This window comes from Pristis pectinata, chromosome 31 (genome assembly GCF_009764475.1).
Source record: "Pristis pectinata isolate sPriPec2 chromosome 31, sPriPec2.1.pri, whole genome shotgun sequence".
Classification (NCBI taxonomy): Eukaryota; Metazoa; Chordata; class Chondrichthyes; order Rhinopristiformes; family Pristidae; genus Pristis; species Pristis pectinata.
Genome location: NC_067435.1, coordinates 7,312,428 through 7,333,186, shown reverse-complemented (window position 1 = coordinate 7,333,186; position 20,759 = coordinate 7,312,428). Strand labels below are relative to the sequence as shown.

General features: G+C 46.0%; 1 protein-coding gene across 3 annotated transcripts in view; it reads right to left on the bottom strand.

Moving 5' to 3' along the window:
• shfl (shiftless antiviral inhibitor of ribosomal frameshifting) overlaps positions 1–14,596 on the bottom strand; it is a 32,254-nt gene extending 17,658 nt beyond the window's left edge. Inside the window, exons 1-3 of one of the 3 annotated variants that reach the window (XM_052042227.1) lie at positions 14,529–14,596; positions 12,073–12,138; positions 10,972–11,119 (exon numbers count right to left, since the gene is read on the bottom strand). In XM_052042227.1, the coding sequence (XP_051898187.1) occupies positions 10,972–11,119; positions 12,073–12,105 (181 nt within the window). In that variant the 5' untranslated portion in view covers positions 12,106–12,138; positions 14,529–14,596. Of the gene's footprint in view, positions 1–10,971; positions 11,120–12,072; positions 12,187–14,528 lie in introns of those variants that run through there. The other 2 variants (XM_052042228.1, XR_007958463.1) reach the window with 2 other exon arrangements.
• Positions 14,597–20,759: the final 6,163 nt, after the last annotated feature.

Genomic DNA, 20,759 nt, shown 5'->3' with positions numbered 1-20,759 from the left:
CAGGAATACTTCGCACCTGGCCTCTCAGCCTCACACCAGGGAATGTTGCTTAAAAAGATAAGCACAGGTCTTGCTTTATTCTATGTTTCTTTTTACTGATTATTCATGGTTTAAGGTACTTTAAATTAATTAGTTTGCTTTTTTCATTGATGGAATCTATTTGAACTGCTTTTAAATGACTATCAGGTGCATTTGAGAACAGCAGAACTGTCAAGAAGTCATCAGGGCAGGGCTTCAGGATCTGCCACCTGAAGTCTAGTCACTGCTCACGGCCCACTGCACCTCGGGTGACAAGACTTCAGGTTATAGATTTAGAGTCAGACAGCACCGAAACAGACCCTTCGGCCCACCATGTCCACGCTGACCTTTTTGGTCCATGCTGACCCTTTTGTCCACCTACACAAATCGCGCTTACCCACACTAGGTCTGCATCTTTCTATCACTTTGCCCCTTTAAGTATTAATGCCTCTTTAATTGTATCTGATCTCACCATTTCCTCTGGCAGTGTGTTCTAGATATTAACCACTCTCTATGTCAAAATTTTACCCCTCAGGTTCCCTTTAAAACTTCTTCCTCACCTTAAACCTATGCCCCCTTGTTTTAAATACCACTACCAAGGGACAAAGATTTTGACCATCTTCCCTGTCCACTCCCCTCATAACCTTATCTACTATCAGGCCACCCCCTTCAGCCTCCGTCACTCCAGGGAAAACAAGCCCAGCCTGTCCAATCTCACCCCACACCTGAAGTCCTGGTGAAGTTCCTCTGCACTCTCTCCAACACAATCATGTCCTTCCTATAGTGTGGTGACCAGAACTGTACACAATACTTCAAGGCTGAGCAATTAACATTTTGCTCTGCCAACATCCGAAAGTCTTTACACTACTTTTCACATCCGTGTGTGGAAAGGAGGATTAGGACAAAGGGGATATCTCTGACAGGGCAAGGCCTGTGTTGCAATGGTGATAAACTACTGATGAAGCTACCTGGTTGATGGGTTAACAAGGACAGGGGCGGGGGGGGGGGGGGGGTGAGGGGGAGAGAGAACGAAAGGGAGAGGGAGAGGGAGCGGGTCAGAGGGGAGGGGGGGGAGAGAGGGGAGGGGGGGGGAGAGAGGGGAGGGGGGGGAGAGAGGGAGAGAGAGGAGGAGAAGGGGAGGGGGAGGGGGAGAGAGAGAGAGAGAGACAAGAGACAGAGAAAAGATGTATACATAAGCTGTGGAATGCAGGTCAGAAATGGCCAGCAGATCAGGCATTGTGTTACAAGAAAGAGCAAAACTGAGTTCATATTTACAAATTGGCCAGTTCTGATATGAAAAGATGGAACCAACAGCAGAACTGATACACAGCAAACGCCTTCATCAGAGACAACTGTCCTTTGTTCTACCTGCCACTCCGTCACCCTCTCTGCAATTTAGAAATAACATGTGCTCTCTCGTTCTTAGGCTTAGTTAGAACAGTATAGGAATCCAAATACAAAAGGGCAAAAAACAAGTTGCTGGAGGAGCTCAGTGTGTCAGGCAGCATCTATGGAGGGGAACAGACAGTCGATGTTACAGGTCACGACCCTGCATCACATCCAGAGATGTCAAACGTCTACTTTCCTCAGCGACACACACAAAATGCTGGAGGAACTCAGCAGGTCAGGCAGCATCTAATCTCCTGTATTGCCTAACTTCCTGAGTTCCTCCAGCATTTTGTGAGTATTGTTCCAATGTCTGCAGAATCTCTTCCATTCTTCTCCACAGATTCTGCCTGACCCGCTGAGTTCCTCCAGCAGTTTGATTTTTTACTCCAGATTTCAACATCTGCCATCTTTTATGTCACCAAAAGCAAGCGAGGTTAGAATGGAAATGAGATGCAGAATTGAAGTTCCAGCAACTTTCTCTCTTTTGTTTTGTTTTTCTCTTTTCATTCACCTTCCTCTGTTTACATTTCCTGCAGACAGATCAGCTCCAATTAACAAGCCGCCCTCATTTGCCTCTGAGACTATTTGCATCATTCAAACTTACAGAATCATCAAAACTTACAGCACAGAAACAGGCCCTGACAGCCCAACTCATCCAAGAGAACCATGATGTGTGGACCTCTATACCTGTCCTATCAAAGTACCTGTCCAAATGCCTTTTAAGCTTGTAATTATGTACATCTCTACCACCTTCTCTGGCAGTTCGTTCCACATCACCACCGTGTGAGAAACTTACCTCTTCAGATCTCCTTTACATTTCTCCCCTCACACCTTAAACTTATGCCCTCTAGTTCTAGACTCCCTGCCCTGGGAAAAAGACTCCAACTAGCCACCCTATCTATGCCCTTCAAAAGGTCACCCCTCAGCCTCTGCATTCCAGTGAGAACAAACCCAGCCCGCCCAATCTCTCCTTATAACTACAGCCCTCCAATCCAGGCAACAACCCGGTGAATCTCTTCTGCTAACACATCCTTCCTATCGTGATGCAACCAGAACTGTACACAAGTGCAGTCTAACCAATGTTTTGTACAGCTGCAACATCATGTCCCAACACTTGTACTCAATGTCTCGGCCTATGAAGGCAAGCGTACCAAATGCCTTCTTCACCACCTCATCCATCTGTGTCACCACTGATCACTGGCGTGGACTCAGTGAGCCGAAAGGCCTGCTTCTGGCTCTGTCTTTCCATGACTCTGTGTCTCAAGAGTGAAGCCAAACTTTAAGGTGCAGAGGAAGGCGAAGGTGAAGGGAAAGGTGCTGGGCAGGAGGGATTCAACAGATGATGGTAAGCAATCTACAGCTTGGTAATGGTAAATGCTCTGCCCAGAAATTGCAGAGAGTTTTGAACACAGCCCAGTCCAGCAGGCAAACCAGCCTGCCCTCCTTTGACTGCGTCTACACTTCCCGCTGCCTCAGGAAAGCAGTTATTCTTTATTCTGCATCCTGTATTGTTTAACCTCGTACTACCTCAATGCACTGTGTAATGAATTGATCTGTATGAACGGTATGTAAGACAAGCTTTTCACTGCACCTCGGTACAATTGACAGTAATAAACCAATTCCAATCATAATCAAGGACCCTTCCCACCCCAATCATTCTTTCTTCTCCCCCCACTTCCATCAGGCAGATGATACAAAAGCGTGAGAACATGTCCCACCAGGCTCAAAGACAGCTTCTATCCCGCTGTTATCAGACTCTTGAACGGACCTCTCATACACTAAAGATGAACTCCTGATCTCCCAATCTACCTCGTCGTGGCCCTTGCACTTTATTTGTCTACCTGCATTGCCCCTTCTCCTTGAAGTATTGTGTACAGTTCTGGTTGCGACACTATAGTATTCTGCATTCTGTTTCCTTTTTCACTACCTCAATGTACTTACGTATGGAATGATCCACCTGGAAGGCATGCAAAAAGCTTTCCACTGTATCTCAGTACATGTGAGAGTAAAAAACCAATTCCAACAAATCTAGGATTCTACGATGCCCACAGATAATTCAGACACTCAAGGAGACTTAAGCCCTACTGTCACTTCTCTTTTGACATTAAAGTTAAATTTAGAATGGCAACACCTTTCGTCTTTTAACTTTCAGTGGAGGCTTTTAAGAGGGGCTTGGATGGGCACATGAATGAGAGGAAAATAGAGGGATATGGGCATTCTGTAGGTAGGAGGGAATAGCTACGTTGGCACAACATTGTGGGCCAAATGGCCTGTTCTGTGCTGTACTGTTCTATGTTCTATGTTTACTAATGTTCATTACCTTTACTTTAATGGCAATGTTGCTTTTTATCCAACAGAGGGAGTTGGTGCACAAATCAATCACCTTCCAAGAGTGACACACCAACACAACAAGTAGTCGCTGCCTCACAGAGACCTAGGTTCGATCCTGACTGCCGGTGCTGCCTGTGTGGAGTTTGCACATTCTCCCTGTGACTGTGTGTTGTGTGGGTTTCCTCCGGGTGCTCCGGTTTCCTCTCTCATCCTAAAAATGTGTAGGTTGGTAAGCTAATTGGCCCCAGTAAATTTCTCCTAGCATGTGGGTGAGTGGTGGAATCTTGGCTGGGGTGGGGGGGGGGGGGCGGGGGTGGAGGGGGAAGGGGGTGAATTGACGGGGCTGTGTGGAGAATAAAATGGGATTAATGCAAATGCTTGATGCGTACTCAGTGGGCCAAAAGGGTTCTTTCCCTGCTATCCGACTCAAACACAAGCCTAGAAATTGTTCCACATCATTTAGATGCAGCATTATGATTATCGCCAAAAAGGATTGTTGTGATCAGATACCTGCACTGTCAGGTTTCCCTGCATAACACTGCACTCAAATTGACACGGTCCATTGCAGACCAGAGTTCCCTGCTGGTGAGTTGCAAGTTCTTGCAGTGGTTTCAATGCTTTTGAAAGCAGTGGAAAGGGTGAGCAGCTTCAAGTTCCTGGGCTTCAACATCTCAGAGGATCTGAGCCCAACACATTGATGCAATCACGCAGAAGGCATGCCAGCAGCTCTAATTCGTTGGGAATTTGAGGAGATTCGATATGTCACCAAAGACTCTTGCAAATTTCTATAGATGTATGGTGGAGACCATTCCGACTGGTATGGAGGCTCCAATGCACAGGATTGCAAGAGGCTGCAGAGGATTGTACACTCAGCCATCTCCATCACGGGCACAACCCTCCTCACCATCGAGGACATCTTCAAGAGGCGGTGCCTCAAGAAGATGGCATCCATCATTAAGGACCCTCACCACACAGGACATGCCCTCTTCTCCTTACTACCATTGGAGAGGAGGTACAGGAGCCTGAAGACCCACACTCAATGATTCAGGAACAGCTTCTTCCCCTCCGCCATCAGATTTCTTAATGGTCCATGAACCCATGAACACTATCTTGTTATTCCTTTATTTTGCACTATTTATTTATTTTTGCAATTTTTTTTAATGTCTTTGCTGCCACAAAACAACAAATTTCACATCATATGTCAGTAATAATAAGTCTGATTCTGATTTTGCAGCCTGTTCTTAAAGCAACACACCACGATAGTAGTAACACTCTTGCAGCTACAGGGATTGTTGCCAATGAATGAATGGATGGGAGAAGAGAAATGGAATGTTCCCGGGGGTCTGAGAGACCTGGACGGGCTTGGTGAAGAACATTGCCCAGAGGAAGTACAGTATTTGTGCACCAGGACCTATAAGGCAGAAGCTCCTGGCATAAAGAATACAACAATATAAATAGAAGCAGGAATAGGCCATAAGACCCTTTGTGCCTCCCTGGCCATTCAATAAGATCATGGTTGATCTTTTACCTCAACACTACTTTCCCATAACCTCTGATTACATAATATCTCAAAATGCATGATAGTGTAGCGGTTAGCGTAACGCTATTACAGCGCCAACGACAGATTCAATTCCGGCCGCTGTCTGTAAGGAGTTTGTACGTTCTCCCTGTGTCTGCGTGGGTTTCCTCCGGGTGCTCCGGTTTCCTCCCACATTCCAAAGACGTACAGGTTAGGAAGTTGTGGGCGTGCTATGTTGGCGCCGGAAGCGTAGCGAGGCTTGCAGGCTGTCCCCAGAACACTCTACGCAAAAAGATGCATTTCACTGTGTGTTTTGATGTATGTGACTAATAAAGAAATCTTATCTTATTTTACCTGTACTCACTGAGTATGACTGTCTCGGGTAAAGGATTTCACCATTCATCTCACTTCAGTGCTGAACGGCTGACTCGTTACTTTAAGACCATGACCCCTGGTTGTAGACACCCACTCCAGGGGTGACATCAGCTCCACATGGGAGCAGCAGCCTGGGAGATGTGGCCGGGATCACCAGTGGAAGTTTGAAATGATCCTAAGGCTGGGAAGCAGAGAGGAACTGTGTCCTCAACCTCCGTGGGAAGGGCAATTTAGGCACCCACATGAGATTGAATTTGAGACTGTAGCAAGACAGAGATCACAGTCAGTAATAAAATGAAAAATGAGCATTTTTTTTCCCTTCAACAGCAATAATGTAGGGGGAAATGGGTTAGTAAAACCAATTTGTTCTGTTAGTTAGTGGCACCAGCCGTGAGGTTGCAAATCTCACCCCTGACAAGTTCAGAATCAGAATCAGGTTTATTATCACTGACTCCGCCCTGTTGCTCCTCTGTTGAAGTTATATGAGGGGGTTTTGTACCAGAAAAACAAAATTTTTCTTGAAAAATAAAGAGACAAATTTGCCCAGTGGTATTAAGAAATCCTAAAATGTGTGTAAAATTGCTCAGCTCTTGAGTTGACCAGATTTTCAACAGCCAAGCACTGTTCTAGTTAGAATTATGTAAATGAATTTCCAGCCCTCGGACACTACAGGTTAGAACTCACCGCCTGGTATATCTGGCAGCAAATAGGAAGGGGAAGAAGCATCTCTTTATCATTGGCATCCAGGGATATGGGGAAAGTGTAGCAGAAGTAAAAGATCAGCCACGGTCTTAATGAAGGACAGAGCAGCCATAAAGTGCTGAACAAAGTGCTTTTAGAACATAGAACACTACTGCACAGTACAGGCCCTTCAGCCCACAATGTTGTGCCAACATTTTATCTTGCTCTAACATCTAGCTAACCCTTCCCTCCCTCATAGCCCCCCATTTCTCTATCATTCATGTGGCTATCTAAGAGTATCTTAAATATCCCTAATGTATCTGCCCCCACAACCTCTGCCGGCAGTGTGTTCCACACATCCACCACTCTCTGTGTAAAAAAACTTACCCCTGACATCCCCTTTATATCTTCCTCCAATCAACTTAAAATTATGTCCCCTCATGCTAGCCATTGTCGCCCTGGGAAAAAGTCTGTGAATGTCCACTCGATCTATGTCTCTTATCATCTTGTACACCTCTATCAAGTCCCCTCTCATCCTCCTTCTTTACAAAGAGAAGAGCCCTAGCTCACTCAACCTACCCTCATAAGACATGCTCTCCAATCCAGGCAACATCCTGGTAAATCTCCTATGCACCCTTTCTAAAGCTTCCACATCCTTCCTATAATGAGGCGACCAGAACTGAACACAATATTCCAAGCATGGTCTAACCAGAGCTCTACAGAGCTGCAACATCACCTCGTGGCTCCTGAACTCAATACCCCGACTAATGAAGGCCAACACTCCATATGCCTTCTTAACAACCCTATCGACCTGCGTGGCAACATTGAGGGATCTATGGACGTGGACCCCAAAATCCCTCTGTTCCTCCACACTGCTAAAGAGTCCTGCAAAGAAATCCTGCTCCTTATGTTCTTATGTTATTGGACAATGTAAATCAGTCCTAATAATCCCACAGATGGAAGTTTGAATCCCAACACATCCAATGAGAAATTTAAATACAAACAATTGTTGTCGATGGTAAAGAAGCTTATCATAGATTACATGGGGATCTTGATCAATTAGGGAAGTGGGCTGTGGAGTGGCAAATAGATTTCAATACAGCTAAGTGTAAGGTGATGCATTTTGGAAAGTCAAACAAGTGTAGGACTTGTACTATAAAAAGTAGGGCACTAGGGAGTGTAATGGAACAGAGGACCCGTGAGTACAAGTGCATAGTTCATTGAAAGCGGCTTCACAGGTAGACAGGGTGTGTGAAAAAGACGCTTAGCACACTGGCCTTCATCAGTCAGGGCATTATAGGAGTTGGGACATTATGTTGCAGTTGTAGGCCGCACGTGGAGTACTGTGTACAGTTTTGTCACCCTGTTGTAGGAAAGACGTGGTTAAACTGGAAAGAGTGCAGGAAAGATTTACATGGATGTTGCCAGGACTAAAGGTCCTGAGTTATTGGAGAGGGTGGCCAGGCTAGGTATTTATTCCTTGGAAACATAGGGGAATGAGGGGCGACCTTATAGAAGTGTTTAAAATTATGAGAGGCATAGATAAGGTTAGATGGAAACAGTCTTTTCCTCAGGGTAGGGGAGTCTAGAACTAGGGGGCATAGGTTTAGGGTGAGAGGGGAAAGATTTAAAAAGGACCTGAGGGACAATTTTTTCATGCAGAGGGTGGTGTGTGTATGGAACGAGCTGCCAGAGGAAGTGGTTGAGGCAGGTGCAATGGTATCATTTAAGAGGCACTTGGATAGGTACATGGAGGGGTGGGGCTTAAAGGGAAATTTGCTGAACACAGGAAATTGGGACTAGCTGGGTGGGCACCGTAGTCAGCATGGACTGGTTGGGCCTAAGGGCCTGTATCCGTGTTGTATTCCTCTATGACTCTATAATTGAATAATCTCGAATTAAAAGCTGGTAGCAGTAATGGAGACCTCGAAAGCTATCAAAAGTTTTGTTAATAAAACAATCTGGATCACAAGCACCCTTCAGGAGAGAAAATCTGCCTTTCTTGCCCAGTCTCCAGTGACTTTTAACCCACACCAACGTGATTAACCCTTAAGAACCCTCTGTACTCTACAGTACGGTACAGGCACGGTAGTGTAGCAGTTAGAGTTACACTATTACAGGACCAGCAACCCAGGTTCAATTCCGGCCACTGCCTGTAAGGAGTTTGTACGTTCTCCCGGTGTCTGTGTGGGTTTCCTCCGGGTGCTCCGGTTTCCTCCCACATTCCAAAGGCGTACGGGTTAAGAAGCTGTGGGCATGCTATGTTGGCGCCGGAAGCGAGGCAACACTTGCAGGCTGCCCCTGGAACGCTCTACGCAAAAGATGCATTTCACTGTGTGTTTCGATGTACGTGTGACGAATAAAGATATCTTATCTGTAATGGTCCAACCAGTTAGCTAGTTTGAGGGAAATTCAGGGAGTGGACAATAAATTTTGGGCTTGCCAACTACTTACATCCTGTGAAGAATGTATGAGAGTAGTTATTGAGGGTGAGGAGCATATCAACTCAGAAACACACACACCTATTGTATATAGACCGTGTCCACATACACCACCTCCACATGCGCACACGCACACACACACAACCAGTAGCCTCTTGCAAGGTGCAAGAACTGCAGCAGTAAACACAACGCACATTTAGCTGAAGGTGTTATAGGTTTCAGGTAGTAAACAATACTGAAGAGTACAATACTGTTCATTTATTCTATAATAACATAGTTCAGGGGTTGCAACATAATCCCTTCAAGATTCTCATGTTAACACATTGAAACCTCCAGATAATATCCACACACCAGGTGCTAATCAGCGCTCTATGGTTCAGGGAATTAAGTCTGACTCCTGCGCTAACACATTAACTATTTACAGCTATCACACTGCAGCAATGTAATCTCAAAGGTCATGATACCTCTATAGCTGGTACAGGCTTTGTTTGAATGAAGGACTGACTCACAGGGGTTAACTTGGGCCCTATTGCCATGCATTTAACTGATCAATGTTGGACAGGGTGAGTGCAATGGAAGTTGCTGGTGTTGGGCTGGGTGCAAGAATCAGTCAGATTACCTCTGAAGATGACTGAAGAGTCCTTGGGCCTGCAGAGAGACAGAAAGCAGGAAATTGGGGAAAAGAACTTTCTGTCACAGCTTTTACTGTTTAGGGCATTCCAAAGCATTTCAGGGCCAACAAAGGATTTTTTGAGGCACAGTCACTAATACATTATAGAAAGGCCAGCAGCCAATTAGTGCATATCAAGCTGCCACAAACACCAAGGTGGTAATGACCAAGTTGTCTTTAGTGGCTGCTCAACCTGCCAAGTTCCTCCAGTAGTTTAGAGAAACAAAGGACTGCAGATGCTGGAATCTACATGAAAAACACAATGATGCTGGAGGAACTCAGCAGGCCAGGCAGCATCCGTGGAGAAAAGCAGGATGAAGAAGGGTCCTGACCCAAATCGTTGACCGCCTGCGTTTCTCCACGGATGCTGCCTGGCCTGCTGAGTTCCTCCTGCATCATCACTTTTCCTTCAGTAGTTTGTTTTTTGGCTCCAGATTCGAGCATCTGCAGTCTCTTGCGTCTCTCTGTCCTGAGACATTGGTTTGGAGATAAATGTTGGCCCAGTGTCCCAGTCTGAACTGCTCTGCTCTTGATTAATACAACACCATGGGAGTCATCTGTTGACTCTGCCTGAGAACAGACAAACATCAGCACACATGCCCACCTTCTCATGGACGCCTCATTCACCTCCTATATGATGACAAGATTATTTCATAAAATATTCTTAAAAGAAAATAATACAAGGACAGAAATTACAGACAATGTCTCTCCAATAGATAACGCCCTGCTCATAAACAACACAATCATATTTTGTTATATTAGGAGGACATTTGGCCCATCATGTCTATGATAGCTCCGAGAATTCTCATCATTCCCGTTTCCTTACTTGGTTCCCCGTAAACTACAGGTCATCCCCACGTCACGGCGAGGTTCCATTCCCGTGAAATGTTCGTAACCCAGCTGTGTAAAATGTAAAACCGAGTTCCCACGCGGCAGAAGATGCCTGCAGCCCCGCAGCAGGCGGCAAATCCACCCCGCCAGTCTCCCGGATGGGTAGGGTTGCTCCATAGCAGCTGGCCAAATGGCCTCCTTCTGTGCTGTAACAACTCAATTTATTCATATACAGGACACGATATCATTGGTAATGCCAGCATTTATTGTCCATCCCTAACTGAGACACTAACAGGTCAACCACATCATGGCTCTGGGAGTAAGATGAGCAGATTGTCTTCACTAAAGGACATTTGGGTGGGTGTTTATGAGACTCTGCCCTTGCTGGGAGCTGCTTTCAATTAACTACTCAAGGTTCAATTTACCTAATGCTGTACTGGGATTTGAAGTCACATTCAATTGCCCAGAACTCTGGCTACTAATCCAGTAGGTTAACCACTGTGCTACCTCATTCCTCAGTCTGGACCCCAGACAGGCGGTGGTCAATAATACTAAGAGACAAGCAGTAAGCTAGAGTCAGATTTCTGGGAGGGGAGAAAGACTGATGAAGATTACATAGAGGAGGGGGCAACGTTGCATGGGGAAGAAAGTGTGGGAAGTAAGTTTAGGAGCAGATTGAACCAAATGAAGCTGTGAACTGGGTGTCACTCACTCACCCCCTGTATCCTGATCTGTGGCCATCAGGATAACGTACTTGCTGACAAGCGAGTAATTGCTGTTATATCTTTTCATCAGCAGCACAGCCAGCTCCAGAGATACTTTGCCCTGGAACGTCTCCCGAAATCTCCTCACACTCTTCTCCAGCTGTTGATAAGGTTGTTGGCAGTGGAAGGGCAGGGAAAAAGTGGGAAAGGGGGAGAGAGGGAAAGGGGAGTGGTGAAAGGCGATAGACAGAAAGGGAAGGGGAAGGGGACAGGGGAGGTGTGAAAGCGGATGGGGAAGGGGAGGGGGAAGGGGGCAGGAGGATGGGGGAGAGGGGGTGGAGAGGGGGAGGGAGAGGTGTGGATGGGGAAAGGGGAGGGGGACGGGGACAGGGGAGGGAGAGGGAGAGGGGGAGGGGGAGGGGTGGATGGGGAAAGGGGAGGGGGACGAGGACAGGGGAAGGGGGAGGGAGAGGGGGAGGGAGAGGGGTGGATGGGGAAAGGGGAGGGGGACGGGGAGAGGGGGAAGGGGGAGAGGGGGAAGGGGGAGAGGGGGAAGGGGGAGAGGGGGAGAGGGGGAAGGAGAGGGGGAGGGAGAGGTGTGGATGGGGAAAGGGGAGGGGGACGGGGACAGGGGGAAGGCGGAGAGGGGACAGAGAGGGGGAGGGGGAGGGAGAGGTGTGAAAGGGGAGGGGGGAAAGGGGAGGAGGGGGAGAGGGAGGGGGGAAGAAGGGGAAAGGGAGAGGGGCAGACATTGTGAAGGGAGGGGAGAGGGTGGGAGGGGAGACGGTGAAGGGAGGGGGAGGACGAGGGCAAATGAAGAAGGGGAGATGGGGAGGGGGTGAAGGGAGGGGGAAGGGGAGATGGGGAGAGGGGAAGGAGAGATGGGGTTAATAGGAAGTGCAGATGTGGGGAGGAGGAAGGGGAGGAAGGGAGTGGGGAGGGGGGGAGGAAAGAAAGAGTGCAGGAGGAAATGGAAGAGATGTACAGATAGAGGGGGGAGGAGGGATGGGATATAACATGAACAAACATTAGGTGGTGAACACAAACTGTTGCAGAAATTCTTCCCGATACCCCCCCCCCCCCTCCCCTCCCCTCAGATGAATCACTGATCACCTCGATTCTTTGGTGTAACACACGATGAGCCATGCTGAGGTCACAGAACTGAGCGAAGGTGCCGTCCTTCAAAAGAAACAGTCAGGCAGTTAATGTGCTTTTTTTCCCTCTTTCTGTCCATCAAACGCAATTTCCTGATGCTGTATACTTTCGGTTTCGTAGCGTTTTATCTGCGGAGGGAGTGACCCTCACTTAAAAGGGCAACGAAGCTTTGCACCGTGAGTTACCGTGGGGTGTTGAGTTTAACGGGGGGAATCAAAGTGAGTTGGTGCTTTCATGAAAAACAGCTACTTCCTTCTGAAAAGCAATTTATAACTAAAGTTCAGGATTAAGTTATTAGATATTAATACAAGGAAGTGCATTGGAGTTGGTTTATTAGTGTCACCTGTACAGAGATACAGTGAAAAACTTTTGTTTCTGTGACATTCAGACAGATCATTCTATCTAAACACGTCGAGGTAGTATGAAGAAAACAGAATATAGGCTCGTGAAATTTCTGTGAAAGAAAAGCCAGCAGTTTCGCAAAGGAGCAGATTTTGGGATTGCACAAACGTGGCCCCTGAATTTCCGTACAGATAGAACATAGAACAGCACAGGAACAGGCCCTTCGGCCCACAATGTTGTGCCGAACCAATTACATTAGCAATAAAATGCCCAACTAAACTAATCCCTTCTGCTTGCACGATGTCCACATCCTACCATTTCCCTCACATTCATGTGCCTATCTAAGAGCTTCTTGAATGCCCCTATCGTATCTGCCTCCACCACCACCCCAGGCAGCATATTCCAGGCACCCACCACTCTCCAGACTTGCCCCGCACATCTCCTTTGAACTTACCCCCATCACCTTAAATGCATGCCCTCTGGCATGGGACATTTCAACCCTGGGGAAAAGATACCGGCTGTCTACTTTGTCTCTGCCTCTCATAATCTTATAAACTTCTATTAAGTCTTTCCTCAGCCTCTGTTGCTCCAGAGGAAACAACCCAAGTGTGTTCAACCTATCCTCAAAACACATGCCCTCTAATCCAGGCAGCATCTTGGTGAACCTCTTCTGTACCCTCTCCAAAGCTTCCATGACCTTCCTACAATGGGGCAACCAGAACTGAATGCAACGCCTAATTAAAGTTTTATAAAGCTGCAGCATAACTTCCTGACTCTTGAACTCAGTGCCTCAACTAATGAAGGCAAGCATGCCATACACCTTCCTTACCGCCCTATCAACCTGCATAGCCACTTTCAGGGAGCTGGATTCCTCCCAGAATCTGGGCATATTTCCACAGATTTCACCAGATTCACGCAATGGGAATCTGTCTGCAGAACTGGCACCAGGTTAGACCCTACCGTGAGTGCAACTACTCCATCCATTTCAATGGAGAGGAACGGCTGTGAAGGAGAAAGGTAAGCTTGAGGTGTTAGCAGCAGTGAAATTAATTACTGGCTTGGGCAGGATACTGCAAAGAAAATGATGAGTTATGTTTGCGATCAAATTCTACCAGTAAGAAATTTCAATTACTTTCATCACTGGATAACATATTTTTTTGAATTGATTGTTCTAATTTAAATTTATTGGTTTTAAGTATTTTAATTCTTATGTACTTATCAATTGATTTTGACTGTCAGTGTAATCTTATTCAAGCTGTTTGACCGCTATATCAAAACGTTTCAGCAGGTTTTACAGTCAGAAGACCCTGTATGTTTTCAGGGTCCACACGGCTTGCTGCCCTGGCGGGATTTGAACTCAGAAATCTCAATTGTTATGGAGACACAAAAGACTGCAGATGTTGAAATCTGGAGCAAAGAAATAAACTGCTGAAGGAATCAGCAGGTCAGGCAGCCTCCGCAGAAGCAAAGAGATAGTTGATGTTTCAGGTCGAAACCCCACATCAGGACAGGGTGTGAACAGGAAACATCGACTGACCCTCTGCCTCCACAGATGCTGCCTGACCCACTGACATCCCCCAGCAGTCTGTTTCCTTTTAATCTTGACAGTTAGCCCAGGCTGCAAGTGCCAATCTAGTCACCTAACAGCTATCTCATTCTGTGGTTCCTCACAGCTGGGATGTTCTCATTGGGAGACATGCTCATAGGAAGAGCAGGTTTAGCAGCCAAACAAGTAGCAAAAAAAACCTGAAGGTTTCAATGGCGTTGTTATAAAATATTGAATTGAAAATTCTTCTAAACATTTTAATGTAAATTGAGTGCAAGGGGAGAAGAATGTTGCAGCTGTGAAATTCTTTGCAATGAAAATGTGTAATTAATGTCTAATTCTTTCAGAACAAACTAAAACATGCACACAGGTGCTCACACAGGTACACAAATAGACGCACAGACATACATGCACACACCCAGGCACTGACATACACACAAAAAAGTACACACGCGCACACACACACACACACACACACACAGATAGACAAAAACACACGCACACATACAGAGCTACATTATCTTACTACAAGCTGTGTCTCACTCCATTTTCAGCTCGTTCTCCAGACCGTCCTTGTCCCTCGCTAGCCGTGGTTGGGCAGTTTGTGTGTTCTCATGCTCTCCAGGGTGGGGCCTTTTGCTCCTGGCAGGTTTAATCATTCTAGATTGGGCTTGAGAGGGAGGGGACAGGCAAAGCACGCAGCCTGGTTCTCCAGGATGAGTTTAGACACAAGGCTGACAATTCAGGCAGAGGTCCCACCCAGGTTACAAACACCCGTACATACAATCGAGCGTATGGGAGAAGGGTGGAGTGGGAGAGGTGTCTGTGGGAAATTCATTCTGCTGACATTGAGGAAAAGGTTGTTGTCTTGACACCATACCTCTCGGCTCTCTATCTTCTTCCTGTACTCCGTCTTGTCGTTGTTTGAGATCTGGCCTACCAGGAGGTGTCATCTGCACAATAAGTAAAGTAGGGAAGTGCTTAGGCTGCAAGGCAGAGTAAATGAGAGCAAAGATAGTCCTGTAGGGGAGTTAGAATGTAGGATTATGCACAGAAAAAAGCAAGGTCACAGGATGCAATAAGGACAGAAAGACTGGTCCACAACCCTTCTGTACGTGCAAATGGTCAGGGGAGGAGTCATTATCTACAAGAAGGATGGGGGATCTGCTGTCAGGCAAGTCCAGCATAAATCAATAATTAATTATCACAATCCACAGAGGAAAAACAGGCTTTTGATGATTTATTGTGAAATTAGAAAATCTGCATGTAACTATTGTAACACGAATACGATAAAGTACTGGAAGTTTTTTGGGACAGTGAGCATCTCACTCGAAATGCTTCCTGGTGTACATTGTAAACTAGGCCAAAATAAACGGACTTTGCACTACAATGGACTTTGATTTTTTTTGTTCTAATTGTGTTCTTTCTTTTATAATTTACATTTAATTTATATTTTTCTTGTGAATGTTGTGCATCTGATGCTTACCTTCAGTCTTGAAGAAGGGTCCTGACCTGAAACGTTGACCGCCTGCTTTTCTCCACGGATGCTGCCTGGCCTGCTGAGTTCCTCCAGCATCATCGTGTTTCTCATCAAGATTCCAGCATCTGCAGTCCATTATTTCCCTGACACTATGTGCCTGTGATGCTGCTGCAAGTTTTTCATTGCACCTGTGCACACATGGACTTGTGCAGATGACAATCAACTCGAGTTCGAGAAACTCACCACAGCTGTACTGGTTTTCCTTGGCGTGCCATCTTGGTCTGAACTGTAATTAAGAGAGCGACTGGGCCCCAGGTGAAGGCCAGACCTTGTGTGTGGGTAAACACACACATCCCTCTGACACTGAAAATTATGGGTGCATGGTTGAATTGCCAGCAACTTGAGGGCAGGGTAACCTCTGTTTGCTTCCTCATCTGAAAAACATCTTTGTACCCGAGACCCACCATACCCCACACCTTGCTCTCTTGTTTTACCTCATAACATTAGGTTATTATACCCAATCATTATGCAGCACAGATACTCAATGAACTCAGTGGTTTCAAGTTTCCCTGCACCCTGAGGTGGCAGCGACCACAACTGATGGATCGTTGGATTATTGAACATGTTGGCAGCCACTGAAACAGATCCACCTATTCATCTTCTCCCAGAGTGATCGATGTGATATGGTGCTCAGCGTCTATTTCTTGTGTGTGATTGGGGCAATCTAACCACTTCGTGAGTGAACAAATGAACACCATAAAGACATTAAAAACAGTTCATTTAAAGACTTTGAAGGGTTAGAGGATGTTTTATATCACTCAAGATATTGACGCCAGGGAAGCAGTGGAGGCTACCTCATTAAGTATGTTTAAGACACAGATTTTTGCATAGTAGGGGAATGAAGGGTTATGGGGAAAAGGCAGGTAGGTGGAGCTGAGTCCACTGCCAGATCAGCCATGATCTTATTGAATGGCGGAGCAGGCTCGACGGGCCAGATGGTCTACTCCTGCTCTTGTTTTTATGCTCTTGTGACACAGCACGTTAGTAAAGTGCCAATTCGTCAAATATACCAGTTGGTCCAGTGTTAAGTTTTTTTTCACATAATCAGTAATATCGCAGGTTGCAGAATAAAGGACATTAAATATAGTATTCTGTAATACTGGCCAATTAGTTGGCCATCAACGTTGCCCACTGGTCAAGGAGAAAGATCTCAGAGGTGCAGCAAGAGGAGATGTCTGGGTGCTCCCTCAATCTTACCCCACACTTTGCCTTGGAGCTCCATCAGTGCTGCTGTGATGTTGGTCTGACGGCTTTCTCAGTGCTCCCTCAATGTTGCCCCTATCAGTGTGGATGCATCCTCAATATCATTCTGGGTGCTCCCTCAGTTCTACTCCAATTTCGAACTGGGTGCTCCCTCAATGCTGCCCTGATGTTGGCCTGGTTACTCCATGGCTCCCTTAGCAGTGTCCTGATTTTGACCCCGGTGCCTCCTCTGAAGTGCCAGTTACTGGAGACCCCTGGTTAGTGAAGTGCCAGATAACGAAGCTGTTACTGTAAAGAAGCCAGACTTGGTCTGTGTAATTGATCTGGCAAACTTGGGAGTACAAATAATAACAAACAAACAGCCCACTGGAATGTCCTCTTGAAGATAACAGCAGTTATTATGGTAACCTCCAAGACAATTAGGTGATATGGATATGTCAAGCTAACGAGCACAGATTGAGGTATGTAGGAAAGATTTATGACCTGTTGCCTCCAGATAGAGAGACTGGAACAACTACAGGCATGGTAGTGCAATGGTTAGTGCAATGCTATTACAGCACCAGCGACCCGGGTTCAATTCTGGCTGCTGTCTGTAAGGAGTTTGTACGTTCTCCCCTTGTCTGCATGGGTTTCCTCCGGGTGCTCCAGCTTCCTCCCACGTTCCAAAGACATACGGGTTAGGAAGTTGTGGGCATGCTATATTGGCGCTGGAAGCATGGCGACACTTGCGGGCTGCCCCCAGAACACTCTACGCAAAAAGATGCATTTCACTGTGTGTTTCTATATACATGTGACTAATAAAGATATCTTAAAGGAATCTATTAGTTTGAAGACACAAGAGACTTTGGAAAAGAAAATAATAAATTGCTGGAGGAACTGAGCAGGTCAAGCAGCATCTGTGGAGGCAGAAGGATGGTCAACATTCCAGGATGAGATCCTGCATTAGGGGCTATAAGCTTGTTCCTAAACAATTAACAAAGAGGGGTGATTGTTTAGTAAATATAAGTGGTCACCAGGGGAACTGTGTCTACAAATGATTTTTGGAGATATGTAGCATTGATTGATGAATCAAAGGGATGTTTTGTTCGGATTGGCAACCGACCAGGGCAGGAATCTCATCTTGTGTGTCCAAGAAGTCACAAGCTATTGTTTGCACATTGACCAAGGAGATTCTCATCTATGATAGGTAATCTTAGTATTGGATAATACTAGTCACATGATAATTCTGCTTAGAGTATAATAATCACTTCATGAGTTGTGATTTTTAAATCATCCCAGTATTCTCTCTCTGGGTGCCTTCCTAGAATAAACTGGTAAATAACGTAATCTGAGTCTTGACTGATTATTGCGTAGTTCGGAGAGTGCCTGAACTACCCCAATAGTAGACAGCAGGGTTTGCCAGACACACCCCTAGTGTTATTCTTTTAGAAATTTCACCCAGTGAATGGATCACATTGGACTAGAAGAGCAGCAAAGAAAGCAAATTCAACCAGGATCAAAGAGTCGGGGTGGGGTAAATCCCAAGGTGTGGAAGCCTCCAACCCACGAGAGCAATAGCAGCAACGGAGAAAGCTGGAGAAACGGGGAAGAGGGGAGGTGATGCTTCCTTCTCATAAACAAAGAAGAAAGGCACAGGAGGACATCGGGAGAACAAGGCAAAGGTTGGATGAAAAGTAGGTTGGGACACAGGACAGCCAGACAAGCAAATCTGATTCCAGTCTTTTGAAGTGTGTATGATTGCACTTTGAAACATCTTGTCCATTTAACCTTTGAGAAGATCACCTTTCACTTCTGAACTGGTTTAAATTCATAAAGGGGGGAACTTATGCTTGGACTTAGGATGGGGAAGAAGTGCTAAATGAGCACCTTGTGTCGGTATTCACCAAGGAGAAGGACGTGGAGGATAGTGAGATCAGTGTGGGGCACGCTAATGTGTTCGGGCATTTTGACATCAAAAACAGAGGTGATGCTGGGTCTCTTGAAGAGTGTTAAGGTGGACAAGTCCTGGGGGCCCGGATATTGAAAGAGGCAAGAGAGGAGGTTGTTAGGGCCTTGCAGATCTTTGTACCTTCACAAACAACAGGCGAGGTCCCAGAAGACTGGAGAGTAGCCAATTTTGTTACTTTGTTCAAGAAAGGAAATAGGGATAATCCAGGATACTATGGGCTGGTGAACCTCACAGTGACAGGAAAGCTATATTGGAGAGGATTCTTAAGGATAGCATTTACATACAGAAAAGCATGTCCTGATTAAGAACAGTCAGCATGGCTTTGTGGGGGACAGGTCACGTCTTACGAACTTGACTGAGTTTTTTTGAGGAGGTGACAAAGGTGATTGATGAGAGCAGGCAGTGGATGTTGTCTACATGGACTTTCGTAAAGCAGTTGACAAGGTCCATCTTGGTAGGCTGATCCAGAAGATTAAGATGCATGGAATCCACGGTGACTTGGTAGTTTGGATTCAGAATTGGCTTGCCCATAGAACACAGAGAGTAGTGGTGGAAGGGTGTTATTCTGGCTGGAGATCCATGACCAGTGGTGTTCCACAGGGATCAGTGTTGGGACCTCTTGATTGTGACACACATAAATGATTTTGATGAAAATGTAGATGGGCAGGTTAGTAAGTTTGTAGACAACACAAAGGTTGTGGAGTTGTGGACAGTAAAGAAGGTCGTCAAATGATACAGCAGGATATAAACCAGTTACAGATACGGGCAGAGAAATGGCGGATGGAGTTTAATCCGGGCAAGTGTGAGGTGTTGCTCAGACTTAATAGCTCATAAATAGCTCAGGTGGGAGAGTGTTAGACTGAAGATCTAAAGTTCCCTGGTTCAATCCCGGATTTCGGCGCTGATACATATCACATTAAATCTCTCAGTTTCGATGTGTGCAGAAGCTTTAAGGGCAGGCACGGTTGTGTAGCGGTTAGCATAACGCTATTACAGCGTCAGCGACCTGGGTTCAATTCCAGCCGCTGTCTGTAAGGAGTTTGTATGTTCTCCCCGTGTCTGCGTGGGTTTCCTCTGGGTGCTCTGGTTTCCCCCCACATTCCAAGACGTACGGATTAGGAAGTTGTGGGCATGCTATGTTGGCGCCAGAAGCATGGTGACACTTGTGGGCTGCCCCCAGAACACTCTGCGCAAAGATTATTTTACTGTGTGTTTCAAAGTACATGTGACTATTAAAGAAATCTTATCTGTTGCATTTTGGAAGGCAAAATGTAAGGGGAAAGTATACAGTTAATGGCAGGACCCTTAACAGCATTGATGAACTGGGGGATCTTGGGGTCCAAGACCACATCTCCTTGAAAGTGGCCACACAAGTAGATAGGGTGGTAAAGATGACGTATGGCATGCTTGCCTTCATTGGTCAGGGCATTGGGTATAAGAGTCAGGAAGTCATGTTGCAGCTATATAAAACTATGGTTCGGCCGCATTTGGAGTATTATGTGCAATTGTGGTCACCACATTACAGGAAGGATGTGGAGGCTTTGGAAAGGGTGCAGAAGAGGTTTACCAGGTTGCTGCCTGGATTAGAGGGTATGTGCTATCAGGAGAGTTTGGACAAACTTGGGCTGTTTTCTCTGGAGTGTCAGAAACTGAGGGGTGACCTGATAGAAGTTTATAAAGTTATGAGAGGCATAGATAGGGTAGACAGTCAGAATCTTTTTCCCAGGGTAGAAATGTCAAATACCAGAGGACATGAATTTAAGGTGAGAGGGAAAGTTCAAAGGAGATGTGTGGGGAAAGAGTTTATTTTAAATACACAGAATGGTGGGTGCCTCAAACGGGCTGTCAGGGGTGGTGGAAGCAGATACGATGGTGGCATTTAAGAGACTTTTAGATAGACACATGAATATGCAGATACTGGAGGGATATGGATCATGTGCAGGCAGATTTCATTTAATTTGGCATTTTGTTCAGCACAGACATCGTGGGCCGAAGGGCCTGTTCCTGTGCTGTACTGTTCTGTGTGCATATGCTCTGAGTTTTAAAATGTTGCATAAAGCTTAGCA